Source organism: Trichogramma pretiosum, unplaced genomic scaffold (assembly GCF_000599845.2).
Source record: "Trichogramma pretiosum strain Unisexual culture from Peru unplaced genomic scaffold, Tpre_2.0 scaffold4, whole genome shotgun sequence".
Lineage (NCBI taxonomy): Eukaryota > Metazoa > Arthropoda > Insecta > Hymenoptera > Trichogrammatidae > Trichogramma > Trichogramma pretiosum.
The window spans coordinates 2402818-2428198 of NW_019641688.1; the positions used below are offsets into that span (position 1 = coordinate 2402818).

Sequence of the window (25381 nt, forward strand, 5' to 3'; positions counted from 1 at the left end):
AAAAAAATGCTGCCTCGTATATATACACAAATGCCACATTATTCGTGGCTCGGCCATATTTATGTTTACGCAGTTCAACGAGTTGTCTTCTTTTCTTTTTTTTTCTCTCCCTTTTTCTCTGTTGCTTCGTCAAATACGCGAGCACACGGGTGCTACGTAATGTATATGTTTGCCAAAAAAAAGCCTCTTGACTTTTACAATTTCTCGTCACGCTTCGCAATGTGAATTAACAAGCTCTTCGGCGTGAAAACACGCCTTTTACGCCGCGACGTCGCGTGCACGCCATGTTGTTGATGTTTTTTCCGTTAGCTACACGCGCATGCAGAAATTAATGGTGACAAAATGCATCAAAACGAGCGATGCAGATCCTACAATACATCGCGAAAAACCATAAATAATTCGCAAGCCTTTTTTTGGTATGATTTTTGAGTGTAGGGACGATTTTTGTGTACACGTAATTTTACACGAATTATTTTCAGGCCTAGCGTACGTGAAGCCGTTCGTGCAATTTTATGACGAAATATTTTCAGATGTGAAAGTTTACTACAAATAAACAATTAATTGATTACAATTTATTAATTTGATTACAATAAATTTCATTTACAATTTCCCGATATAATTTCTGTCAGAACTTGACTTCTTTTCAAAATCTGTATCGTATATTTATAGCGTTTTATATTAACACGGCATTGTGATATAGACACTTACGAATATTACTTTTGCAATTGGGCACTCACCAGTGAGCGTTAAGTTCACTCGACAAATATAAGCAGCAGTACAGGGGAAGAGCCAAGGGCATGCAGATCTAGCGAGTCGTCTATATACGCGACTGTATTATATACACAGGGCAGAGGTATAATCGTGGCATTTATCTCATAGGCCAAGCCGCAAAGCTATTTAATTAGTTTATCGTGACTTTGGCTCGATTTAGCGCTTAGAGCTTCTCGTACACAAGCTTTAGACCAAAGACACAAATAGTTGTAACGGGCGCGCGGGTTTTGGCCCAAACCTATCGATAAAACATAGTGGAAAATTACTACAAAGTTGAATAATTGTCGGTAAAGTAGACTTGGTAACTGCTAGGGGTTTGAAAGTACCCGATTTTTGGAGATTTGCTGGATTCTAACCCAATTCGTCGAGCGAGAGCTGAATTAAAAAAATTTGAGTACTCAAAAGTTGTCGGATAGTCGATAGTCGAGTAATCGCGCTTTTTCAAGTATTTAAAGTAAAATTGTCAAATTATTTGGTTACTGATTTATTACACCTAGCTTTAATATTGTATCTATAATTATATCAAATATTCTAAGATAGATTACTTACTTTATTAAAATGATTTAATTATTTAAGCAATGCAAATTATATACCTAAACAATAATTAATTGCGTTAGTTACCAACACTGTCTTACTAATTCAAATTCTCAATTATCCATCGTCATGATAACGATATATAAATGCGAGACCATCTTCAAACGCGGGCTCAAAGCTCGATGCGTAAAACGAGCAAAAAGAGATGAAAAGGAAGGTTCAAGTGATGCACGAAGTAAATGTTTGCGCGACGCGTCAACGGCTGGAAGAAGCCATAAGGAAGATGGAAATCATAACATTTTGCCCTGCGGTTTCCTTTCCGAGCAAGCAGAAGCAGTCGCGGCGTGTCACGAGGACAATGGCAACGACGCGATTTTACAAAAAGCTATAGGCGTATTATAGTTGCGACAGACGATAACAAATGCAAATGAGAATTCATCAGATGTAAAATAGCTGATTTTTAGACTTTATAATATTTTACATAGGCACAAGCGCGAAGAAACTAGATGCAGCTCCTCCTCGCCGCGTGTTTATGCATATTATACATTCGCTTACGACGACGATGACGACGACGAAGATGAGGTGCAAGCAGCGCCTCGGAGATCCGATTAATCAACAATAAGCCTAGCTTGGCTGACTGTCGCTCGCAGTTGGCTGCACACACTCCCATGATGCTAGTGCAAAATCGAGGCTCTTTATACTATGCTGTATACGTATATCCTCGTTTTCGGTTTCAACGCACACCTTCTCCTTTTACCTCGCTGCGGGCTCGTGTACTACGCCAATTACCATCGACGACGCATAAATTAAGCTGCACCAACTACCTACGTATACCTATATACATAATACGACAAACTCTCGTCGATATTCCTATACATCGAACTACAGCAGCTAAAGTTTTCGCGGCAAGCGCCATCCCTACGCCATACACGCCATCCCTCGAATCGCTCGAATCTCAATCGCGAGAGAGCGCCAAGGCAAAAACACGAAACTTGCAAAAGCAATATATTTTAAAGCTACTGAAATTCTACTGCAGTTGCATCTTATTTGCACTTCTCTCTGCAGCAGTCCTCCCGATATAGGACAGCTCTCTTCGCTCGTTCTTGCATTTATAAATATACGCGTGGGATGCAGTTGCCTAATTCTAGCGCGTACACTATCCCGAGCTAATTTAACGAAATTCGCGCTCTCTTCTTTTTGTCTCTTCCTGCTGCTCTCGCGTACGAGACACAGAGAAGCTATCGTATCTATGTACATACCGTATAATGCATATATACTTGGCCAAAGGTACGAATTAAGATTTGCATAATGCAAAAGTACTCCCGCCTGTGCCTGACCGTCCTCGTGCCAGTATAAGTAGCAGAGAGAGCTACTCTATCTCCGATCGAGCTCTCTCTCTCTCTCTCTCTCTCTCTCGAATACGTGTTGGAAATTCGCACCTCGAGCCCATTCGCTACCGGGAAAACGTTCGACTGCGTGTGAATGCGCCACTATCGCGAGTATAGTAGAGCTGAAAAGACATGTACAACAGCGTAGAGAGGCCAAAGAAACGAGTTGGAAGTATTCCCGAGGACTGCTTAAATACGTATATATACAGCGATAGACACCCTCACTCACCTTCTTCTTTTTTCGCTCAACTTCCTTGTCTCGTTGCTTTGAATTTTATATATCATGCATTTCACGTGCTAGCTGTCGTTGCGTTTTGTAGCGTTGATAAGAGAACTATATGCTCACTCGGAATTTTCTCTACTTCTTTCTTTTTTTGACATTATTTTTGACGCTTACATCAAAGTAGGTAAATCATAAAGAGAGCTCGAAAAAATTAAACTAAGGTGTACATCAGGGAGAAATTGCAAGTACCAAGCAGCAAACTCGCTTATCCGCTACTCTCGGCTCGATAGCCTCTCTTTTTTGCCCAATTACTCTATCACGCAATGACTCGAGCGAAATATGCACATTGATACATATTATTCCCTCTCGCGCATTTCCCGGCCGGCTGAGTTAACATTACTTCGAGCACATTTGAGCGCACTGCCTGCGCATAGGAAAACAGCCGAATTTAGACGCGGCACGTTTGCGCGTGCTCCGCTCTTGGCACTTTTTTTTTATCTAACGATATCATATGTATAGTGTATATTATATAGACTCGGAAGAGAGGAGTATACGCGTACGCCTGCACGTATTGATTGGTTGGTTTTGCTTATATGCACTGACACGCGCTCAAATGGCTTGATACATATTTCTGAGTGACTCGCATATTTTTTTGCGCCCCGACTCGCTTGTGTCGTTCGCTTCTCAGCCAGTGACATATATTCTTGAGGGATGCCACGCCAGCCTAGACTCTTCGACGTCGCTGCCATAGCTGCACGACAGAGAAGATATGATTCGATGGAGGGTTGATTCTGTGTACATATCGTATAAAATATATTGTCGCGTAACGTAATAGATCGAATTGGACGGTACTGTGTGTGTAATATAGTATATCGTTGCGTATACGCTCGGTGTGATAAATCGGTGTCGTCTTATCGCGTCTTGACGGGATTTTTCATGGGAAACACCTTAATGAAAATTGATCGACGATTTTCACGAGCACGGAATCTCTCGAAACTATCGTATGAGTCAAGATTTTTTTCACGCTGTATATTAGTCGCTGCGCTACTTGTTAGACACAATTGCAAGAAAATGTGGAAACAAATAAGTACTCGCAAAATTGAATTCTATGATATGAAATTCTTGTCGCTAGTCACTATAAAATCTTGCCGTATTCCTAGACGACTTCTTGCCTTAACCCCCAACGAATTTTTTTATATAAAACTGCGCACGCACCGAGAAACTGCTGACAGACGGCTTTGGCACTTTTTGGAACGACTTCTAAATTCGAACGTTGGACTGGGGGCGGGCAAGTATACAGGCATATATACTTCTCGACCGATAATGTTCCAGGAAGCACTGCACAAACATACTTATGCTATACATAAGATGAGCATCTCGCGACTCAAATGTTGTATAAGCGCACACCGCAACATATAAGAACGTGTACCCGTCCACTTGTTTGAACGAATGTTCAATGTTCGAATATAGTACGAGTTTGTCGGTTACGTACACGAATGTCGAATTCACACTGCAAGCATTGCGATCTGTCTACGTGCGTCGAGATGTCCGACCTAACGGCTACATTTGAATCGAAGAAGCTATCGAGCGGATTTTTCTGATGATAGGCATTGGATATTTTGCAGACCAAAGCTCATAATTGCGATGCAAGCGTGATCGCAGGGTTTTTTTTATATTATTAAATTTTGTCAAAAAAAAATTTTTTGATTTTCCTATATTGATACCTACACTATCATTTGAAGAAAAAGAATTGAAACTTGTTTTCAAACCAGAAAATCTATTTGTGAGCTACGAATGACTATCGTTTTTTGCGATAATGTGTAACAGTACACGCTGTAGACACGCTACAACTCTTGAGTAATATCCGAATTAAGTTCGAAGAAAAATTAATACGCGCCTTTTTGCGACTCGCGATATCTTACGTAGTTGGGACGAGTCTCAGATCGCTATCTTGTATGAAAACATCGTTACTCTGATTTTTCATAATTATGTCAAATTAAAATCATTCGAAAATGAAACTGCGTGTCAAAGTTTGTCTGTTCAGTGCGTTATTCGTCGCTCTCGGGCAAGTCGCCGCGGATCATTCTTCATTAGACGGGACGTCAACGATCAGGGGCTTGGTGAGGTTGAAACAAAAGCCCAAGTCCTACCGTTTCGATCCAGATTACGATCCGTTTGATCACATTAATCCAGATATAGATAATGTAAGTTAATTAGTTGAAATAAAAAAGTCAATTTGCGCAAGTAGTAGGGTGAAAGGGGAAATATATTGGCTCGGAGTATACTAAAAAATTAAATGAATTCATGAAAAAGGAGCCGATCGTTAAAAAATTCAATTACCCGGTGGAGAAGCACAAGATTACAACGGAGGACGGCTACAGATTACTCGCCTACAGAATTCCCGGACACAAGGTTAACCCGAGCAAGGAGAAAAGGACACCGGTACTGCTGATCCCGGGCGCCTTCTGCATCAGCACACAATGGATCGTCCGAGGGCCTGGCATCGATCTCGGTGAGATAAATTAGCGCCGAAAATTATCCGAACTGTGACTCAGCGATGCTATATTAAATAAAAAAAAAAAATTGTGAAAATTAATTGCAGCCTATCTGTTGGCCGACGAGGGTTACGACGTCTGGATGAGCAACAATCGGGGCACGGGCTTGGCCAGGGCTCACGTCAGCCTCGATCCCGATTACGACGCCGAGTACTGGAATTTCAGGTAGTACAATGTACACAATGGACTCTTTTATTGGCTCGAGCCTCGGCCGCATGATAATAATGATTCATACATACCGGGACGGGCAGTTGGCACGAAATGGGCGTCTACGATCATCCGGCCAATATCGACTACATACTCAACGCGACTGGCAAAGAAGCCGTCATTTACATCGGCCACTCGATGGGCACGACGAGCAGCTACGTCCTGCTCTCGACCAGGCCCGAGTACAACGACAAAGTGGCGCTAGCCATTAGCCTGGCACCCGTGGCCTACTGGTATCAGCCGCTGCATCCCATTGTCAATGCCCTCAAGCCCCTCGTCACTCGTATTCAGGTTTGTCGATGCTGCATGCGAAAATGATAATACCTATACACGTTACATATGCGTCGCACGCACATCGCCGACGGCGTTTACAAGCTCGCAGCCTTTTGACCGTTACGCGATGTGAAATTATCAATTTTCTAAATTGCAGACTATGTTCGACAAGTTGCAAATCTACGAGATTTTTCCGAATCAGGCGGGCATGCAGAGCTTGACCGAATCCATGTGTAAAAGCCGAAACGTGAGATTTCGAAATCTGTGCTTGCTGGCGATAACCAATGTCATCGATGGTCCGGACATCGAACAATTGCCCGATTTGGTATAACGTTTCACGGAGCGCAGTGGTCGCCATTTTGTTTAAAATATTTCATAATTTACATAATTAACTTTTGCAGGACACACTGATAAGGTTTACATCGTTCATGCCGGCTGGCATGGCGAAAAAATCAATGTCGCATTATGGGCAAAATATGATTAATAACGGTAATTCAAATTAACATTGTACGCGAGAAAAGGAAAAAATTCGAAATTCAGTTATAAATGCTTGGGTTTTAGGTGATTTTCGAATGTACGATTACGGGGAAGCGGAAAATGTGGTTCGTTACGGAGCAAAAATTCCTCCGAAATATGCGTTAAAAAATATTAAAACACCCATAGCATTGGTTTTCAGTTTTGGAGACGTTTACAACACTCCCGAGGTAATACCGTTAAAAAAATTCAAATTCGAAAAAATCGTTAATGTGTGTAAAATTCAATACTCACGTTCGTTTTACGTTATTCTCAATTGATTCTTTGTAAATAACCGTTTTAGAACGTCTACTACTTGGCAAAAGATATTCCGAACCTTGAAACAGTAGAGGCCGTTCCGGATCACAAATTTACTCATTTGGACTTCATCTTCGCCAAGGATGTAAAAACACTTCTCAACGATCGCCTGATGCAAATGATGGCAAAGTATTCTACTTGAAAACCGAAAAAAAAGTTCACTGAGTTCGAACCATATTGTTTGAAATCGCGCACCACTGATATCACTCTCGAATAACCGAAATTAACTGACTGTACGAAAAGAAAACTGGAAATTTAAAATAAAGAATTGATTAAAAACACTGCTTGAATTGTTAAGTCTCGATAAACTAATCGACTCGCTCGGCCTCGCGTGAGTGCAACGGAGATAGAACATGAAATGACTGTTGCTATCTCTCGTCAGTAAGCTAGAAACCCGCTCGAACTGAATGCACTGTATCGTTACACCAACGGTCGATTCGAGCGATCTTCAATTCGAACGTTCGACCTTTAAAAATACATGCTCTTTATTAGAAACGAGAGCTTTGTCGAAAAAAGCATCGAAATTCAATGTACTCACTAATCAAAAACTTTTTTACAATAAGAATGAAAACGAACTGGTATACATTTTACCAGATTTGAAATGGTATCGTTCGATAGGCGGCTCTAGCTTCGGCAGCGCGCGGCAGGCAGCCATTAAACTTCTCCCACTCTATGGCCACCACGCCGTTGTGCTGCTGCATCCACGCATACTGTGTTGGTCACCTCTCATCTAATTCTGGCTTTGTTTTTTTCTATTTGAGCCTCGTGGAGACTCTTTAGCGTAAACGGAATCTCCATCTTATACCGGGTTCTAACGGTCCAGGCTTCGGTCGTTTAATATAATAAGTGGACTTTTTGAGAAAAAGTTTATCAAGATGTTGAACCAGAGTGCCGTGGAAAACGACAAAGCGGCTAGCTACACCTCTGACTATCTCGACATGGTAGAAAATTTACCCCATGACGTGCAGTTGTTAATAACCGAGCTTCGAGAATTGGACGTCCGCAGTCAAAGTAAGATTTTTTTCTTTATTCGCCAAATACTATAGTTAATCATCTGCAGTCCTTCTGACTATTCTTCAATACTGTCTTGACATAATAATATGTAACTCTGTGTTGATTTCCATTGTGTACGTATTATTTTTCTAACTACATATTGCCACTGCAGGTAATGTACGTGAAATGGAAAATTATCGCGAGGCATTGAGCAAAACTGAACCCGATTCTGCAGCAAGAGCTAGACTTACAGCGATATTGCAAAATTGCCTGATATCTATGCAAGAAGTTGGAGATTTGAAATTGCATACCGTAGGGAAGATCAATGACTTGCTTGAAAGCAAAAACAAAATATTGGACTCTGGTTACAAAAATTTAGGTAAGATCAATAGATTTTTCAGTATAAGTATATATCAAGAATCTTGTTGAATTTAATGAAACAATCATATTTTACAGATTTTGAAAAAAGCAAAGAAAATAATGATGTTAACAAAGAAAGTAATTTCAATTCAACTAGCAACTCTACTAGTAATAATGTCAATAATCCAGAAAAGCCTGCTAAACGAGTCAGACGCACAAGAACAGAACACTTGATTGAACATGCTGCTCTTTTGGAGACATTTGCTATGGCTGAAAGTCAATCTTCAAAAAATCTTCCCAGCACTTCAAATGGCAATCCCAAGAGAAGTGCCGTTGCTGCTAATGTTGGAAAGAAGAAGAAAAGGAAAGCTAGGCAAGGACAGTCTCAACAGCATGAGGAAGACACTGTGCAACCAGATGATCCTAATGTTGATCCAGACGAGCCTGTATATTGCCTATGTGAACAAATTTCTTATGGAGAAATGATTTTATGTGACAATGATTTATGTCCCATTGAGTGGTTTCATTTTTCATGTGTTTTTTTAACTACAAAACCTAAAGGTAAATGGTTTTGCCCAATGTGCCGGTCAGACAAATCCAATACAATGAAACCTAAACATCAGTTCATGAAAGACCTTGCTCAGTACAAAAAAGAAAAAGAAGGAAATTCATAGTACTGAACAGTAATGAATTCTGATTAATTGAGGATTAGTTTTAAAAAAATCATAATCATAGCATTAGATAGTAGAGAAATAGTTATAAAAAATGTGTTCTGTATTGTGATCAAATGTAAATAATTGTACATACATATTCTATAATCTTGTATAACATTAATTTAAAGTAGAATATCTTTTGATTATCTTTTGAATAATGCTTTGTGATTTTAATGAAAAGAGTAATAAGAATAGTTTGGAAGGAGCACATTAATATAATATTATATTTTCTAAATTGAGTATAAAATGAATGAAAACAAAAGTTATTAAATGGAAATGAAATATCACTTTAATAGCATAGACAGTATTAAAATTAATAAAAATGAATTACATGAGTTCAAATTATTCTGATATCCTATTTTTTCACAGTCACTCCTAATTTATTTTAAAATTATGTGAATGGCAAACTATTGCTGCCTCAATTACATAACAATGCAATTTTGCATTTTTCCAAAGAGGAGAATCACATTGAGACATTTGACTTGTTAGAGAAGTAACGTAATTACCTGAAATATGTAAAATAATTTTACATTAGTGTCAATTTTAAGAATTATAAATAATGGTATTTTATTGCGTATTATTATCAAAATTTATATTTGCCAAGTGATTTTGGAAATTTAATAATTGAAAAAAAAACAAACATCATTGTCCAATTATGAATTTTTAATACCTTGAAAAAAATTTAATAAATAATTTAATAAGTGATTCATACTTTACATTTATTTAATGTCAGTGTGGATCTTCTGTTGAACCACTTTCTTGAAAGTTCAACCAAGATTGCTCAACCACAGTTGCCACCCTTTTTTCATATTCTCGTTTGTTTTCTTGATATAATTGAGCAGCTAAAGAATTAGCAGGTGAATTTGGATTTGGCTCATCTAATAAAGACTGAAACATAGATTATTTTTGATAAAAGGAAAAAATAAAAGACTGGTGTACAAAGTCAAATTATGCATTTATTTTATGCTTTTACGTATGTAATTTAAATTATGATAAATAAGTGAGTTAATTTAACTGTACTATGAAAGTACATCACTTAAAATTCTAATAGATATAGCAATATTTTTTATTGAAATGACAATTGTAATCAAAATAACAGTTTTACACTTCTTTTTACATCAGCGTCACTTGTGTCTCTTGTTATAATTTTATTCAGAGCTTGTACAAAAAGCAGAATTGAAAAAGAAAAACTGGCTTCAATTCAAACTTCTAAAATTTTGAATCCTGCAATGTAAAGCTCATCCCTTATCACCATTCACATCTTTTTTTAATATCACTAAGGTATTCCAACAAATAAATTAAGTTTTTAATTTATTCTACAACACCTTTGAAATTCTATCTAAATTTATTAGGGTTGTTTGCTATTGAATGTTATCTTCATGATGCAAGATATCAAATTGAATTATAATTAAATTCCATAATTAAACATTGTTAATATGAACAACTATCAAAGAAATTTTTTAGAAATTTGATGTACTTTTAAAAATAAATATCAGTATGATTTATTTGAAAGTTAATCAATTGATGTTGCAGCATCATTATAACCAACTTGTCAAATAGTTATCTTGAATTTATGATTTCATCAATTTAGGAAGTAGATTAAAAGTTCATTTTCATATTTACTTATATCAAAACAATGCATATGAAAAAATACTAAAAATGAAACAGAACTATAAAATTTGTAATCAGTTTTTAACATGGACTACAGTAATGATGTAATTATTTATGTTTAAGGTGTGTGCAAGAACAAAGGATAAGATACAGTATTGGTGTTGGAATTAAAGTCTTGGGAAGTTGACACATTTGTAAAACTAAAGCACACGGCATTAGCTCCAATTTAAAGAGTGGCACATGAACTCTCTTCTTATCCTTGGTACACCTTGTAGACACTGTTGCAGCATGTTGTAGTTTGTGTCAGCTGCCAGTAAGGATACGGTATACTGACATAACTAAAAATTAAAATAATTATTGCTTCTATTAGCCGATAGAGTATTGTTTTCTTTTTGGCATTTTCAACCTTACTCAACAATTGATTATAATGATTCAACTCTAATTAAATTATAACTCAAAAAAAATTGTGATAATTGATCAGTCATAAAAAACTTTATTTTATGATGCTTCAAAATGGTTTATAGATAAAAATTGCAAGAAATGAAATTTATTTTGATTGATTACATAAAACCATAATAAAAATTGTCGTTGGACAAAACTATCAATTTTTTATAAAAAAAAAAAGTGTCAGTATAGCGTACCCTTAAGTTGCTACTGCGACAGCGGCGTATTCTTGCCTCCAACTAATCCACAAAACTCTGCTCCACGCAAGCCTTCACTCGTTTCTCGTACTCGCGCCGATTCTCTTTGTACAGTTGTGCCGCCATCGAATTAGCGGGTGAATTTGGATTTGGGTCACTTAACAGCGACTGCAACCACACAAAAGTTTTAATCATCTTTTCACTATGATCTATACTAATTAAATTTTTCAGATTTTTCGTTTTAAGCATAAAACTATTGTCAAGTATTTTGAGAAAATTTAACAGATTTCAAGGAATCATTAGTCAATTCAATTCAAAAATTTTTGATGGGATTCAAATAAAAGCCAATATGAAGGTAATGATGATGAGTTATTGATGATTGAAAGATTCATGTAGCAATATAAATATCATAATGCTAATTATATTTAATTCTACTTTATATTTTTAATTATCAATGGAAGCTTTAAACTTGGCTATGATATACAGATTGCTGATAAACCGATCACTTTTGCTATAATTGTAAGGATTGAAGAAATTAATTTCTACAAATGAATCATTTCTTATTGTTTAAAAAATATTCATTTCATTATTTAATAGTCAATTGATGAATGATTTCAATCTTGGGTTAATAGATCATAACACTCAGTAACATTGAGCACATCAAAAATTAACTTTGATGAAATTGCAACCGCTGTTAAGGTTTTATTGAGTAACAAAGAAGTCATTACTGACAAAAACTACACATATGAAGAACAATGATTCTGGCACTTTTAAAATTGTCTTACCTGTATAGAAGTTAAAATTGCGGACACATCATACGTAGGACTCCAACGGTTTTGAAGAATGTCAAGACATATACCACCATCTGCATAAACATTGGGATGGAACATTTTACTAACAAATCTAACCGTTGGTGGTTTGTTGGGATATTCTTCTGTAAATTCTATTGTGAGTTTGAACGTTCCATCTTCAAATGGTGTGTCATGTGGTCTGCAAAAAAGTCAATGTTCAGTGTCAATAAATTAGTTTAAAAAGCAATTCATCAAAGTTGCATCAACAAAAAACTGGCCATGAATATTTGGAAGCGTACCCAAATATAACAGCATTCCAAATCATAATATTATTATCGGTTGGTGCTCCTGAAACTCCTGTTGGTGGATCTTCTTGTAATCTGCACAAACAAAAAGCATAAAGATTGATAATCGGTCCATAGTACCAATTAAAAAAACAGGCATCAGAAAGAGTACATTGGTATTTATATGTAGTACATTTACATGTATGTATTTATAAATATATATATATATATGCGTGTGCATATTTGTGAGTGTGTGTGTGCGCGCACACAGACTTGTACGTATTCACACACACATATATGTATATAATAGCAATTGAAAGAGTACACATTTTGGCTCGCTTCTAATTATAAAATTCACAAAGAACGTCATCGGGAAAAACATGGTAAAGGAATCTGCGCGCTCGACGAGCGTTTCGATTTGGCCTGACGGAAGTGCATTTTCTCCGATTTTCCCAGAGCGAGTGTGTGAGATAAAGAGAGAGAAAGAAAAGCTGGTTGCTGTATAATAATAACGTCATTATAATGTATCGTGTTGTACAACACGCGAACGTAGACATCCCAAATGTCGCACACATTCGCAAATGATTCGCACGCACATACATACAAGCGCACTCGCTCTCTCTCTCTCTCTCTCTTTCTGTCTTTCTTTCACGGCACAGGGGGGCCCCAAATCGAGAAAAGGTATTATAACTCCTGAGCCACACACTCGTGAAAAATACGGCAAAAAAGCGAGCAAAGGATATCCTTACCTCTTGAAATCTCGCATGAGTCGTCTTCTCGCGGGTGTCGACATGTTATTGAATTAACTCTATCTACGAATACGTTATATGTAAACTTCTAGACGAAGGTCTTTTTACGCGTAGTATCTCTGACAGCAGTTTTTTGCAGCAAACAGTATAGTAGCACACAGCAGCAGCAGTCGAGTCTCTTCAATCTTCTGTCTTGCTCTCTCTCTCTTCGGACTGCTCGTATAATCACGCACAGACACACGGACACACACAGCCGAGTTCGCACGCACTAACACACACTAGAGTCGACGGGACACACTACGTATATCTCGGCTATATAGGCAAATGTGTTGGCGATCGCAAGAATCGCGGAGACTCGTCGACGACGTTTTGCTGTTTATTTGAAAATAATGGCTTTATATCAGCACGATGACTTGAGATTTATCGGGCTGCGTGTAACGACGAAGATGCTGCTCGAAGGCACGCTCGATGAGCAATGTGGTGGTATTGGATTTTGGTACGGACAGTTGCTGTGTACAATATACGCTTTTATCTTCGGACGAGAGTCGGTGATTCACGCGCACACGAACTAGTCTTGGCCGCAATCGCAGAGGGCTTCTTCACTCTTGGCTTTCCTTTCTTCCCCCTGTGCACCCCGCTCGCTTATATATATTCGATATATATTTTCTTTTGTACGTGTAAGTATTAAACGCTCGACTGTATCGTGCGTAATTTGCTATAGGTAGCGCACTTGCGATTTCGCGTCCGTATTAATCAAGTGCATGCACGAATACGCTTGCACTACTGCTGCTCCGACTTGCACTTGAGTATGCACGAAGCGTGGATTTTGCAACGCGTTGAATTTTAATTTTTTTTTTTTTTTTTGCTCGCAGTAACGAAACTGTTGAGGGCGCCGATTGATGCTATAAAACTAGTCCACCCATTCGACGAGGACTTTTACTCGATCGAGTCTGCTCGACGACCAAGAGAATCGTCGCTGCTGCTGCTGTTGCTGCGCTACTGCTGCTGTGGGTAAATTCGCACGACACACGTAGATTTTCTGTACAATGTATGTATAGGTAGATGTACTAAAAATATATATAGGTATAGGTTTTTAACAGACGAACACGCGCGCGCGTCCTTCTCGCGACATTACATGTACCCGGGCCGCAGCTCGCGCATCAAACCAATGCTAAACTGTAGAAGTGTACACACACGATATATATCGTTATATACGTTGCTGCTTTGTGTACACGAGTCTGTACATGTATAGGTATAGTATTCATGCAGCTGCACGTTTTTGCAGCCTTTGTGTGTCGTCGACCACACGCTCCTCGATGAAGGCCGCGCGGCACAGAACCTGAACTTTGCCGTTTGCACGAGTTCGAACTTCGAGTTTATGCGTGGACGCGCGCGTGTGTGTGTGATAGCGCGTGTAGGCTTTTTGAAGTCGCTGTTGTGTTTTAAGCTGTTGCGCTCGGTAAAGGCTCCACTCCTTTTTTTGTTGCTCTGTAATATTTTAATTCCTTGGGTACTTCTTTCAATACCAAGAATTCAGACAACTTAGGTAAATGCATTGCCACCTTTGTATTCTAAGATTTAATGAAACTTAATTGCGCTCATTGTGTGACTGATCCAAGAAAATTTTGCCTAGTCAAAACAGCAGACGAATACTCGCACGACAATGTTGTGACCGCGAGAGAGCTGACGAATTTGATTTATTTTTAAAGAAAAAAGACTCATCTCTCTTTGTAGTACCGATGAACTGACCGCCGACTGTTGAAAATACTCGTTCGTTGTTATTTTTTCTTCTCTTCGTGTTTTCCTACACCCCGCTATTTATATCATGTATCATAATTCTTCTTTTTTTCGTATTTTCTAACTTGTACTTATAGATTTTTGATAAGTCAAGGATTTCTGCCTTGATATTTCGCATTCTCTTTTTTCCCCAAGTCGAACGAGTTTGTCATGCTGACGAAAACGATGTTAACGAACGATCAAATTTCCTGAATTTGTTTACATCATTCGGTAGCAATGAACAACGCGGATGTTTACACTTTTTTGTTTCATATACTGATAAACAGTTTTAAACAATTTTTCAATTTCTTGTATGATGATTCAGATTTTAATTTTGATTAATTCAGTATTCGCAATTTTTTTAGAATTTCAAAACAATGGAATTGCCTGAGGTTGGATCACAATGTTCATTCACAGAATGTAAACAGCTTGACTATTTACCTTTGAAGTGTGAAAAGTGCATACAATTTTTTTGCAAAGATCATTATAATGCATCTTTGCATCTCTGTCCTAAAATTAATGATGATCCAGAGTCAAAAAAAGATGTTAAATTCACTGGCAAGGAACTACATGAAGATAATCCAATTGCTGAAGCATTTGCCATAAGGGATGCTGCTTTTACACAACCACTTCATGATGAAAAACATTGTCAGAAATGGGACAATTGGGAAAAAGCAAAAAAAGATTTCCAAGAATCTAAAACCAATGTAGATAAAGATGTAGATAGTAAAATCAAATCAAGTAAGAATTCTGCAATGGCTAACAAGGTAAAGAAATATAGAAATCTAACATTGAAAATCAATGTTACTTTTATATTTATTGAGATGTTACTTTCAGGTGCAACTTATGAAATTAAAAGGAAAAGCTGTGGGTTTAAAAAATATTCCAATTGCTGAACGTTGTTACTTTCAAGTTCATCTTCCTATTAAAGGTACATTGAAAACAAATTCTGGACCTAAAGCAGTATTCGTATCAACAGAGTGGAGTATCGGTAGAATAATAGACAATATATCTGATTTATTAAATGTCCCCAATAATAATAATGTTGCAACTGCCACCAAGCTTAGAATTTTTAATCACAAGACAGGTGATATTGTAAGTAAAGATCTTAGTGATACATTGTCACAGTTTATCAAGTCAAACTGTTTAGTTAATGGTAATGATATCATTTTGGAGTATTGTGAAGATGAAAAGATTGATGTCTCATTGTATAAATAAAAATTTTGAACTAATTTTATTTAATTATTGTAAATATTGTAAAATATATAGACGTAACTACTTGAAAAATTGTTATTAAATCGTTTATTTAAGAAATTTTAAGAACTTGAATAATTATTCTTTTTTTCAAATGCAATCTCATTTTATAAGAATTTTTGTATTGAGGACTGAACAATGCAGCAATGCTTTTATGCTATATAATTTCCCATAGAGGAAATGGATCGCCTTTTACCCGGTTATTATGGGAAAATACAGTGAGAACGTGGAGTCGCTACAGATTCAATCCCCACTAGCAGACGATTCAAGTGGATAACCTCCGTACAGAATACAACTCTCTGACAGTAAACGAATACATATTACACGTGCGGTGCGGTAATTGTCTCTCCGAAAGGCTCTTCGTTTGATCAATTACATTCTATTCGATTTTTAATGAAGTTGCATGTTCCGACATTCGACTATAAAAACTCGAATCTCGTGACAGTGGGAAATTATTGCATTAAAAGTTCCGCCGGTGGTAAAAATCGATAAGAAGCGAAGCAGAGAGTCCATATAACAGTTTCTCAGTCTCTAGTGCGCAACCCTTGCAGAGTTGCACGAAGCGCAAGCCCGAAACGAATGTATTCAGTGTCAGTGCATTTTAAGCCTTATTATCAATCCTTAGTCAGCTGTGATAGAGTTACAACGGTGCACTGCTGAAAACCATAGCAGTTGCTGGCTCAACACTGAACGACGACAAAGTGACAAAACATTGGCTTTTTACCGATTCAACGAGTCATCTGCGTCAATCCACAAGTTAATAACAGAATAAATGGCTCAGCACAAGAGTAAGGTTTATTTAGGCTATGATGAAGAGTATGTCAATGAAAAACTCAGTAGCCTTGTGGATTTCACCACCAATAAAATTGGAGGCAAACCTGTAAGTCTAATTTCTAAATATTTACAAATTTTTAAACACAACTGAAGATTTTACTATGAATTATGGTTTTCAATTTTTATTGCAATCTTGTTAAATCTGTAATTATAAATATATATCAATACAAATGTGAAAACTTTTTTTATTGTGATTGTTTCATTTTATAATTTACAATGAGATTTTGATTAAAAATATTGTTGGACAACTGAATATCACACTTTAATAATCTATATCTTATTTATTAGAATTGGCATAATGATCAAACAAAATTGGAATCACCTCAGTGCAGACTATGTGGATTACATCAAGTATTAGCTCTTCAAATATATGCTCCTTTAGACAACTCTAAATATCATAGAACTCTGTACATTTTCGCTTGTCTCAACCCTAACTGTTGGAATCATAATGAAAGTTGGACGTGCCTCAGGGTGCAATCTTTAGAAGAAGCAACCAATACAGAATCTTTATCAAGTTCCTGCACTAAAGAAAAACTCAATCCAACATGGTGGTTATCTGATGCAGATGACTGGGGTGATAGTGTAAATGATAATGAATCAGAGAGAAATGGAAACAATGTACTCGCTAATGATCCTAACAAATTCAGTTTGTCAACTCAAAACATAAATCCTGAAGATAAATTGGAGGCCGATTTTTCAGAATTACAAGTTGATGATCCTAATGCCAATAGGTGGGTTAATTGGACATTATTTTATAGTATTTCTCGTTTTCATTTTTATCAATAATTTTTTTTACAATACTAAAGCCCAACTAGTGTGGATTCTCCAGTTGGTGTAGGAGCAGTTGGTTGTTTAGATTCTCTCAAAGCTTCTGCAGAAATTGAAGCAGAAGAAAGTGAAGTTGTTTGTATTGATACTCCTACTCAACCACGAAATGATCTACTTATGCTTATTCAAGAAGTCACACCTCCACCATGTCCATCACTAACAGACTCTAAGGCCGTCTCCCATAATGCCCAATTTGTCGAAATGTTTATTGTGGTGGTTGAAGAATATGATTCTTCTACCTCAGAAAGCAGTCAACATGTTCGAGATCTTCAAGTTGAATACCAAAGAGATGACACAAAAGATGAGGCTTGCAAGGGTTACGACACAGCAGCTGAAAAGTATGAAAAAGACTCTCCAAGACACGGAGACAAAATGTTTCATAAATTCTATACAAAGATGCAGGAAAATCCTGGTCATATTCTTAGGTATGTGCCATAGAATATTTTTAAGAGTAGACATATTATTTTTCTACAAAGCTACATAGATATCTTTATTTTGTGGCTTTTTAAACGTCAACGTAGCTTTTTACAATGATATTAAAAGGAAAATAATTTAATTGACACATTTTTCAGGTACTCAAGGGACAATTCAGTAGCTCTGCTACTTTACCCTATGGATGGGTGCATCGGACGTTGCCGTCACTGTGGCGAAGAGATGATTTTTGAGCTACAAATCCTTCCTACTCTGATATCGAAACTTGAACTGTCTGGTAAATCCGATCGACCGTTCCGACTGGAATTCGGCACTGTGCTCGTTTTTACGTGTGCCCGTAGTTGCTGGTCTAACACCGATTCCTACCGAGAAGAACATATGATTGTTCAGGCTGAAAGAATGTAGCTGAATTGTAATTATTATTCTAATAGTATAAAATATCGATAAAGACTTTCGATGTAAAAAGTCCTATCATGTACCTATTGATGATAATGTATCACTGTTACTTACTACTCAGTGAAAAAAAAGATTTATTTTTAATCATTGAAAGTGCATTTAACGATTTGAGTTGTGTAGTTGAAAGAGTAGAAATGATCCTCACTTATTTTTTGTGATAAGATACAAAGATCTCTAAAATGTAATTGATTTTTTATTTCTTTTTGTAGATATTTGTTTTAGGAATTTATTTTGTAGCTTTGTTATGAATTTTTTTATTTTAATTTTTTAAATGGAATTGCATCAAATAGATATTAAGTTGAAAATTGTCAGAGAACTACTCAATTATATATATTATACATTTACCATAAGAAAAGATACATATTTTATCAACTAAAGACTACTAGAACTTTTTCGAGTTTAGCTCATGTACTACTTCTACATTGTTAATGCAACTATTGAAACATAGTGAATAAGTGAAGAGAAATTATTTGTTATTTTTAAAGTATTTTGTGAATCAAAAGAAAGTGAGAAAACCTTAAAATATAAATAGTTACTTACATAGAAAATTTATGTAAATGAGTTTGAAAACAAATCAAACAAAATGTTTTAATAGAAAAGAAAAACAAACGTTTTTTAACTAACTAAACTTATTTAATTGACTGTAGCATAAATATTAAATTCAAATGCATTTACCGACGACTTTTGAATTCTTCAGCTCTCGCTCTTACGAAAAATTAATAGTGATAAATGTTAGCGACGAGATAAGATGTATACAAATGGCGTCCGTGCATTGTCAAGTGCGTTATAAAAAGAGAAGAAATAAAGTAAACGATTCTCTGATAAAAAGAAATAAACTTTTTTTTTTCTCAAATGTCAATATTAATAATATACTCTATTAGTAATACAATATTTACAATGATTTTCCTACACATCTTTTCCTTACATTATATTTCCGTTGAAAAAGAACATGTACATTTGATAACAATTATCAATTACCGATTTAATTCATTCCATTGCAAATTGTCCGCAGAGTCCAGTCTACAATTCGCTTTTGAGTCAAATGCAGTTACGAAATTTATTTTCATACTGAATTAATAATTTCTTTGCAAAGGATTTTCGAAAATATATTTTTTTTGTTCAAAATGAATCTTGCTTAATTCTTTGCTAAGATGGTCACCATTAGAGAATTCGCTGTTCATAATATCTTCGGCGAGTTGAAATACTCTTTGCTGCATTCTATAAGCCAGCACCACGCACAGTTTGATTTCTGCATCACTGTTTCTATTACCAATGCAATACGATCTCGAAGCTCTTCCAACAACCGCTACATACGCGTAAATCTGGGATACCATATCACTAAGTCGTTGCATATCCATGTGCTTTTTGCCAACTTCAGTGCCATATCGTATTAATATTTCTTGTGTACATTCTTGAAGTTTTAATATGCATCTGTCACAAAAATCAGCACATTCTTGTAAAGAAGGATGCAGATATTCTTCCAGATGTAAATTTAAGTGGTTGGTATCAAAGAAATGTTTTTTTATCATATCAACAGGAAACAGTAAAGGGTTACGGGCTTTTTTGATGCCTTCAGCATATGCTTTTCCACAATTCTGAACACCTAATAATCCTGAATATATATTGGTATCAATCAGAGATATTTCAGAGTAAGTCAATGAATAAACATCTCTAAGAATACGTTCATAAGGATGTATCAATAAAGTTGCTTTTGGACCAGCCAACCATAAACTTTCTTGTAGCAAATTCAAACACTCCTGGACACAAAACTTTTCTGTTATAGCCATTTCTAATATAACATCTGGATTTTCATATATGTCTTGCAAAGAAGTTGTTAAATATAAGACACTTTCCATAGCATAAATGGCTCCCATTAATTTTGTAAATACATATTGGGCTGATTCGGTTTCATAAAACATACAATTGAAATGTTTTCGGTGAATATTATCTTGAGTTAATTTATTTAGAAGATCTTTTAATATGGCCATCGTAATGGCCCCTATATAGTGACGATTTTCAGAGAAATTTTCTACCAGCTGCTGTGCACCATTACCAACCTACAAGTGAAATTTATAATGTTTATACATGAGAAAATAAAATAAAACTATATTTAAAGTAAAAAATTTTACCTCTCCAAGAATGTTTTCAGATGGTATATGAACATTCTTCATTATCAACTTTCCTGTGGTATATCCTTTTAAACCAACTGTCTCACTGTCTGGCACAACTTGAACACCCTTAGTATTTTTATCAACAATAAATGCTGAAATTGTTTCTGGTCTCTTTTCCATCGTACCACCCTGGAAAGCATGAGCAAAAACAATAAAAACATCTGCAACTAGACCATTGGCAACAAATGTTTTTTCACCATCTAAAACCCATTGCTTATCATCTAAAGTTAAGCTTGCTGTGGTCATAAAATGTTTAGCTGCTGGGCCACTATTTTTTTCAGTAACAGCTATAGTAGGTATGACTTGACCAGTTGCTATTTTTGGTAAATATTTGAATTTCTGTTCAACAGTTCCATACTTGTTGAACAAGTTGATGGCAGGTACGCCCTGCTTAAGAAGAAAAATACCTAGTGCTGGTACTTTTCCTGCTGCTTCCAGAACCTTAATGTATTCTGAATCTATTAAATTCATACCTTGATAATCTTCAGATATCCTAGCACCAAATATCTTAAATTCACGTAACTTTTGTAGCACATGATCTGGAATACCATCTTCAAATTCTTCAGGATTCAATGATTCCAAGTAAGCTTTTATTGGACTGAACAATTCTTCGAACTCATTGTATCTGTATTATAATTCATAGAGAAAAATTAAAATGTGTCTCGTCGCAAGTTTAGAGTGAAAATAAAATCCTACCTGTCAACATGTTGGGGCTCTGGATAGGTAAGAAAATTGTAGTCGAATTCACCAATAAAAAGGTTTTTGGCAAACGGTTCGCGTTTGGGTTTCTTGGGCAACGCAGCCGGTAGTTTCGAGGTCTGGAAATCTTTAGTTAAATCACTTTTCGGCTCTGCAGTTTTAGCATTAGTCTGAGCTGTTAATGTACGAGCTTGATAACATGCCGCTGCATTTTTGACATTAGATAATTGACGTTTTGTCAACGCCCGGAGAACCAACATTTTTTACTGTTTCAAAGCTCTTAACTGTCAAAATATGTTAATATTGTTGATTAATTTTAATTCAACTCCTTAATTTGCTCAAGTAGCAGACTCAACAATTATCAGTAGACTTAACCTGCGACTAATACGGTCTCGCGTGTTATTGTATTATCGAGCGTATAAAGCAGTTTCTCCAGTTTCTATTCGATGGCGCACCGCGCAATGCGTAGGTACGGAATTTCGACTGTCGTTCAATTTTAAGGCAAATATTTTTTCGGAAAATAATTACAATAAGTACAACTACCATAAATGTATAATACATTTAGGTTCCCAACGTTAACAGAAATATTAAATTTTTATGTTTTAGATAATTGGTGTTTTTTATTAAAAGAACATTTTTAGACTTTTTAATCATGTAAATTTATTGAAACTGCATAAGTATTTACAATTTTATTCAAATGTGCATGAAAAACAATTCATTTCTAGAGTCAACTTTGAATTCAAAATTGTGAATTTTGAATCTTCAGTTCATTTGAAAGATTAGTGAAAATTCAAGAAAAAGTTTTCACAGTTAATTAATAATTTATATAAAGATTCATGTGGCGAAATATGGAGCTAAAACTTACAATATCAAAATTGATAGTAGTGAAATACAATAAAAATGCAAAACCATACTCCATAGATTACAAAATATAATAAATATAAGTTTGGTAGATTCAAACTACCAATTATAATTTTATTCCGCTAGATCAATCTTTGTGTGATCGGTGATGTGATGATTTGCTTCTGGAATTTGATGAAGACTCGTGGTGAGATCTCTTATGAGAAGATTTGCTATGATGAGTTCTATCTTCGCGATGTCTACTAGTTGAGCGATGATGACGATCATGTTTACTGCTCTTATGTTTGCTTCTGGATTGATCATCTCGATCAGTAGAATCATGCCTTGAGCGATAATTCCGTCTTTCTTTTTCTGATGCTACATCACGCTTATGATGTTTAGGGCTACTACCATCCTTTACCGACTCTTTATCCTTCTTATGTTTGTTTTCTTTTTCTGATTCTTTTTTGAGCCCATCACTATGAGATTTTTCGTCATTATTTAATTTTTCGTCGCTATATTTCCTATCTTTATGTGACTTTCCATCGCTATGTGATTTACCATTACTATGTGAAGAATGATTATCATATTTATTATGATTTCTTATCTTATCATCGTTTAGAGCATCTTCATCAGGTCTATCCCATTGCGATGGCCTAGGAACCCTTTTTTGAGCTTGCTTCCAATGAGGTGGTGTTATACTTCTTGAACGACTACGTGAAAAAGATCGATATCTGCAAACACCACGTCCCTTAAAAGTTCTACCTCCAGGTGATGTTCTAAAGTTTTGTCTACGGTTGAAAAATTGTCTTTGGTTTGCATTATTTGTTGCTGCACCTCTATCCAAAAACCGATTTGCAGGCACTTGAGGAATTTCATCTGGATCTATTTTTGTTGTAGATACAAGTGGATGTGGAATTTCATCCTTTGAAAGTTTAGATTCTTCGAGTTCTTCCTTAGCTTCTTCAGCTGTAACATCCCACTTCTTCTTTTTTGATTTCTTCTTTTTTGGTTTTTCTGAATCAGAATCTGATTCGGATTCACTATCTTTAACTTTTTCTTTTCGTTTTTGTTTGTGTTTAGTCTTTAAGACAAGTTCACCACAATTTACTACTTTGGCATCTTGCAGGGGCCTAGATTTTCTATCAACTGGAAGTCCTTCGACATGGGATACAATTCCTTGACCGGAAACAACTTCACCAAAAACAACATGAATGTTATCCAAATGTGGAGCTGGCTGAGTCGTTATAAAAAACTGTGACCCATTGGTGTCCTTTCCACGATTTGCCATTGATAGCAGAAATGGCTTCTCATGTTTGTAGTGAAAATTTTCATCCTTGAAGGTACCACCGTAGATAGATTCACCACCGGTTCCATTGCCGACGGAGAAGTCTCCTCCTTGAATCATGAAATTTTTCACTACTCTGTGAAAAACGATGCCCTTATAACAGAGAGGTTTGCCCGTGGTCTGGCCCATGCCCATTTCACCGGTGCACAAAGCTCGAAAGTTTTCAGTTGTTTTTGGACAAACATCCGAGTACAGCTCGAACACGATTCGGCCAATTGGCAATCCACCCACTTCGACATCGAAGAACACTCTCGGCCGAACGACTTTCATGTTGAGTTTAAGTTACAACCCTCAGGAGACACTGATGTTTTCAGGATCGAACGTCAACACAAGAAGAAATCGATGCAAAGCAACGACACTTTAATGTCTAAAAAACAAATAAATATAACCTTAAAGCAAACTGATTTTTTAGAGAAGTAATAAGTTAATGAACGACAGGTAACTCGATTGATTGGCCCTTCGGGCAAGGTACCTAAAGTCAATTCGCAATAACTACGTCAAGCATATGTATACTTTTTCGTCGAGCAACCAAGCCTGTTACAAAGAAGTATGGACACGAGCTAGGTAAGTAGGTGCACGCACACTGCACACAACACCCAACGCGATAGACGCAGCGCTACGGACTACGAGTTTTACGGTGTGTAGTGAAGAAGACCGACGACGACTTTTTACTGAGTTCGGAGCGCTACACGGCGGCGCGGCATTGATATGCGGTCTTTTATATCTTTAAATGACTGATAATTCGCCCGCACCGTTGCACGACCGCGGCGCTGCTGTTTTTACGATAATGTCATGCGGCTGCGATGGGTGTGCGCAGATGACAACGCGAGCAGCACGAAACTCTCCATTTTTCGGTCGGTAAGTACGAAAAACCGTCGCTAGGAGGTATTTAAATTTTTGACAGGTGTTAACCCGTGTTCTATGAATTCTGTCACGCGCTTCTTAAGTAAGCTGTATGTACGCGTTATCGCAAGGGAGCAAGTGGTAAGAATCGTTACCCCTGAAATTGCAAAAAGTTGCGTTCGATAAACAGTTGTTAAAAAGCATTTGACATTTGTACCTGCGTCAGAGTTCGACAAGATCGAACGCGAAACGTCAGAAGACTGACGTCGTCGCTCCGTTAAAAAGATTCACAAAATTCAAAGACTCGCGTGTCTTAGTAAGCACATATCGCAGGTGTGTGTGTGTGTGTGTGTGTGTGGATGCTAAGTGCCCCGCGCGCAAGACGCGTTCGGTGCTGCAGCAGGAATGCGCGCGCGAATCAAAACAAACGCACAAGAAAAGGAAAAGAGAGCGCGAACTGCGCGCATTGGACTAGTTATACGACGATGCGTGTGTGAGTATACGAGTGCGCGCACAAGCGAGAAAGGCAAGTGCAGCTGCCACTGCACACGCATACACACTCGTGCGAGTGCAGTGCGTCCATATGCGTGTGTGCATTTGATGCACATATACATTATACATACTGCACTGGGGCGATCGCGCGCGCGAGCTGCAAGTGAGTCGCAGCAACGAGCACAGCGGCAGCGGCGGAGCGAGCCTCTCTTATTCGCATGCACACACACGCACGCATGCACTGGCTCTCGGCAGCGTTGGAAGAGTATACGTACTGTACCGCACACAGAAGAGAGACAGTAGCATACACATGCGAGTGTATAAGTGAAAGAGAGGGACTCGTGTATGTGTGTGCACGTATAGTTGCAAAGTATAGAACACGAGTCACGACTGTTGGCTGCGAGCGAGAAAGAGAAAGAGCTAAGAGAGCGCGCGAGCGAGCCGAGGTAAAGCGAGTGTCAAGTCGGTCCCCAGGAATGTGGCA

The 25381-nt window shown here is 37.0% G+C and overlaps 7 protein-coding genes across 17 annotated transcripts; 4 read left to right on the top strand and 3 right to left on the bottom strand.

Annotated features, from left to right (window-relative positions):
- Nucleotides 1-4866: 4866 nt before the first annotated feature.
- Nucleotides 4867-7029, top strand: LOC106656132 (lipase 3-like). Of its 2 annotated transcripts, none has more exons than XM_014376817.2 (8): nucleotides 4867-5120; nucleotides 5230-5428; nucleotides 5519-5636; nucleotides 5723-5969; nucleotides 6109-6276; nucleotides 6353-6440; nucleotides 6513-6697; nucleotides 6769-7029. In XM_014376817.2, exons 1-8 carry the CDS (start codon nucleotides 4929-4931, stop codon nucleotides 6922-6924), a joined length of 1353 nt encoding a protein of 450 aa, XP_014232303.1. In that variant the 5' UTR covers nucleotides 4867-4928; the 3' UTR covers nucleotides 6925-7029. The 2 variants fall into 2 exon arrangements, with proteins under 2 accessions (XP_014232303.1, XP_014232305.1); XM_014376819.2 differs by having other exon boundaries at nucleotides 6513-6655.
- Nucleotides 7030-7468: 439 nt separating this feature from the next.
- Nucleotides 7469-9190, top strand: LOC106656302 (inhibitor of growth protein 1-like). The gene is made up of 3 exons (XM_014377190.2): nucleotides 7469-7793; nucleotides 7948-8154; nucleotides 8232-9190. Exons 1-3 carry the CDS (start codon nucleotides 7658-7660, stop codon nucleotides 8807-8809), a joined length of 921 nt encoding a protein of 306 aa, XP_014232676.1. The 5' UTR covers nucleotides 7469-7657; the 3' UTR covers nucleotides 8810-9190.
- Nucleotides 9115-13786, bottom strand: LOC106656305 (ubiquitin-conjugating enzyme E2-17 kDa). 3 transcript variants are annotated; one of them, XM_014377198.1, is made up of 5 exons: nucleotides 12925-13786; nucleotides 12191-12271; nucleotides 11886-12090; nucleotides 9561-9736; nucleotides 9115-9354 (listed from the first exon to the last, which is right to left on the bottom strand). In XM_014377198.1, exons 1-4 carry the CDS (start codon nucleotides 12966-12968, stop codon nucleotides 9578-9580), a joined length of 489 nt encoding a protein of 162 aa, XP_014232684.1. In that variant the 5' UTR covers nucleotides 12969-13786; the 3' UTR covers nucleotides 9115-9354; nucleotides 9561-9577. The 3 variants fall into 3 exon arrangements, with proteins under 3 accessions (XP_014232684.1, XP_023317357.1, XP_014232685.1); XM_023461589.1 differs by having other exon boundaries at nucleotides 9566-9736; nucleotides 12925-13785; XM_014377199.2 differs by lacking the exons at nucleotides 9115-9354; nucleotides 9561-9736 and adding exons at nucleotides 9785-10797; nucleotides 11101-11268 and having other exon boundaries at nucleotides 12925-13286.
- LOC106656303 (AN1-type zinc finger protein 1-like) lies at nucleotides 13510-15968 on the top strand. Of its 6 annotated transcripts, XM_014377191.2 has the most exons (4): nucleotides 13510-13601; nucleotides 13797-13972; nucleotides 15066-15467; nucleotides 15538-15968. In XM_014377191.2, the coding sequence occupies exons 3-4, from the start codon at nucleotides 15078-15080 to the stop codon at nucleotides 15916-15918; spliced, it is 771 nt and encodes a 256-aa protein (XP_014232677.1). In that variant the 5' UTR covers nucleotides 13510-13601; nucleotides 13797-13972; nucleotides 15066-15077; the 3' UTR covers nucleotides 15919-15968. The 6 variants fall into 6 exon arrangements, with proteins under 6 accessions (XP_014232677.1, XP_023317354.1, XP_023317355.1 ...); XM_023461586.1 differs by lacking the exon at nucleotides 13510-13601 and having other exon boundaries at nucleotides 13889-14176; XM_023461587.1 differs by lacking the exon at nucleotides 13510-13601 and having other exon boundaries at nucleotides 13889-13972; nucleotides 15048-15467.
- Nucleotides 15969-16726: 758 nt separating this feature from the next.
- On the top strand, nucleotides 16727-19332 carry LOC106656345 (programmed cell death protein 2-like). Its single transcript, XM_014377291.1, has 4 exons — nucleotides 16727-16834; nucleotides 17077-17519; nucleotides 17595-18041; nucleotides 18189-19332. Exons 1-4 carry the CDS (start codon nucleotides 16727-16729, stop codon nucleotides 18451-18453), a joined length of 1263 nt encoding a protein of 420 aa, XP_014232777.1. The 3' UTR covers nucleotides 18454-19332.
- LOC106656344 (acyl-CoA dehydrogenase family member 9, mitochondrial) lies at nucleotides 18422-21782 on the bottom strand. Of its 2 annotated transcripts, XR_002763584.1 has the most exons (4): nucleotides 21372-21782; nucleotides 20634-21300; nucleotides 19483-20561; nucleotides 18422-18439 (listed from the first exon to the last, which is right to left on the bottom strand). XR_002763584.1 is itself a non-coding variant. In XM_014377290.2 (3 exons), the coding sequence occupies exons 1-3, from the start codon at nucleotides 21632-21634 to the stop codon at nucleotides 19578-19580; spliced, it is 1914 nt and encodes a 637-aa protein (XP_014232776.1). In that variant the 5' UTR covers nucleotides 21635-21782; the 3' UTR covers nucleotides 19435-19577. The 2 variants fall into 2 exon arrangements, 1 of the variants encoding a protein (XP_014232776.1); XM_014377290.2 differs by lacking the exon at nucleotides 18422-18439 and having other exon boundaries at nucleotides 19435-20561.
- A 429-nt stretch (nucleotides 21783-22211) lies between these two features.
- On the bottom strand, nucleotides 22212-24321 carry LOC106656057 (peptidyl-prolyl cis-trans isomerase G-like). 2 transcript variants are annotated; one of them, XM_014376694.2, is made up of 2 exons: nucleotides 24035-24321; nucleotides 22212-23929 (listed from the first exon to the last, which is right to left on the bottom strand). In XM_014376694.2, the coding sequence occupies exon 2, from the start codon at nucleotides 23830-23832 to the stop codon at nucleotides 22363-22365; it is 1470 nt and encodes a 489-aa protein (XP_014232180.1). In that variant the 5' UTR covers nucleotides 23833-23929; nucleotides 24035-24321; the 3' UTR covers nucleotides 22212-22362. The 2 variants fall into 2 exon arrangements, with proteins under 2 accessions (XP_014232180.1, XP_014232181.1); XM_014376695.2 differs by having other exon boundaries at nucleotides 24006-24321.
- Nucleotides 24322-25381: the final 1060 nt, after the last annotated feature.

What these genes read in the sequence shown, in the direction of transcription:
- LOC106656132 (XM_014376817.2), top strand. Translation starts at nt 4,929, where the DNA reads ATGAAACTGCGTGTCAAAGTTTGTCTGTTCAGTGCGTTATTCGTCGCT. An exon ending in GCCGAGTACTGGAATTTCAG is followed by an intron (nt 5,637 to 5,722) that starts GTAGTACAATGT and finishes CGGGACGGGCAG; the next exon opens with TTGGCACGAAATGGGCGTCT. An exon ending in AATTCGAAAAAATCGTTAAT is followed by an intron (nt 6,698 to 6,768) that starts GTGTGTAAAATT and finishes TAACCGTTTTAG; the next exon opens with AACGTCTACTACTTGGCAAA.
- LOC106656302 (XM_014377190.2), top strand. Translation starts at nt 7,658, where the DNA reads ATGTTGAACCAGAGTGCCGTGGAAAACGACAAAGCGGCTAGCTACACC. An exon ending in ATTGGACGTCCGCAGTCAAA is followed by an intron (nt 7,794 to 7,947) that starts GTAAGATTTTTT and finishes TTGCCACTGCAG; the next exon opens with GTAATGTACGTGAAATGGAA. An exon ending in CTCTGGTTACAAAAATTTAG is followed by an intron (nt 8,155 to 8,231) that starts GTAAGATCAATA and finishes CATATTTTACAG; the next exon opens with ATTTTGAAAAAAGCAAAGAA.
- LOC106656305 (XM_014377198.1), bottom strand. Translation starts at nt 12,968, where the DNA reads ATGTCGACACCCGCGAGAAGACGACTCATGCGAGATTTCAAGAG. An exon ending in TGGAATGCTGTTATATTTGG is followed by an intron (nt 12,091 to 12,190) that starts GTACGCTTCCAA and finishes ACTTTTTTGCAG; the next exon opens with ACCACATGACACACCATTTG. An exon ending in CAATTTTAACTTCTATACAG is followed by an intron (nt 9,737 to 11,885) that starts GTAAGACAATTT and finishes TCTATGTTTCAG; the next exon opens with TCTTTATTAGATGAGCCAAA.
- LOC106656303 (XM_014377191.2), top strand. Translation starts at nt 15,078, where the DNA reads ATGGAATTGCCTGAGGTTGGATCACAATGTTCATTCACAGAATGTAAA. An exon ending in ATTCTGCAATGGCTAACAAG is followed by an intron (nt 15,468 to 15,537) that starts GTAAAGAAATAT and finishes TGTTACTTTCAG; the next exon opens with GTGCAACTTATGAAATTAAA.
- LOC106656345 (XM_014377291.1), top strand. Translation starts at nt 16,727, where the DNA reads ATGGCTCAGCACAAGAGTAAGGTTTATTTAGGCTATGATGAAGAGTAT. An exon ending in ATAAAATTGGAGGCAAACCT is followed by an intron (nt 16,835 to 17,076) that starts GTAAGTCTAATT and finishes CTTATTTATTAG; the next exon opens with AATTGGCATAATGATCAAAC. An exon ending in GATGATCCTAATGCCAATAG is followed by an intron (nt 17,520 to 17,594) that starts GTGGGTTAATTG and finishes ACAATACTAAAG; the next exon opens with CCCAACTAGTGTGGATTCTC.
- LOC106656344 (XM_014377290.2), bottom strand. Translation starts at nt 21,634, where the DNA reads ATGTTGGTTCTCCGGGCGTTGACAAAACGTCAATTATCTAATGTCAAA. An exon ending in GAGCCCCAACATGTTGACAG is followed by an intron (nt 21,301 to 21,371) that starts GTAGGATTTTAT and finishes ATTATAATACAG; the next exon opens with ATACAATGAGTTCGAAGAAT. An exon ending in CTGAAAACATTCTTGGAGAG is followed by an intron (nt 20,562 to 20,633) that starts GTAAAATTTTTT and finishes TTTCACTTGTAG; the next exon opens with GTTGGTAATGGTGCACAGCA.
- LOC106656057 (XM_014376694.2), bottom strand. Translation starts at nt 23,832, where the DNA reads ATGAAAGTCGTTCGGCCGAGAGTGTTCTTCGATGTCGAAGTGGGTGGA.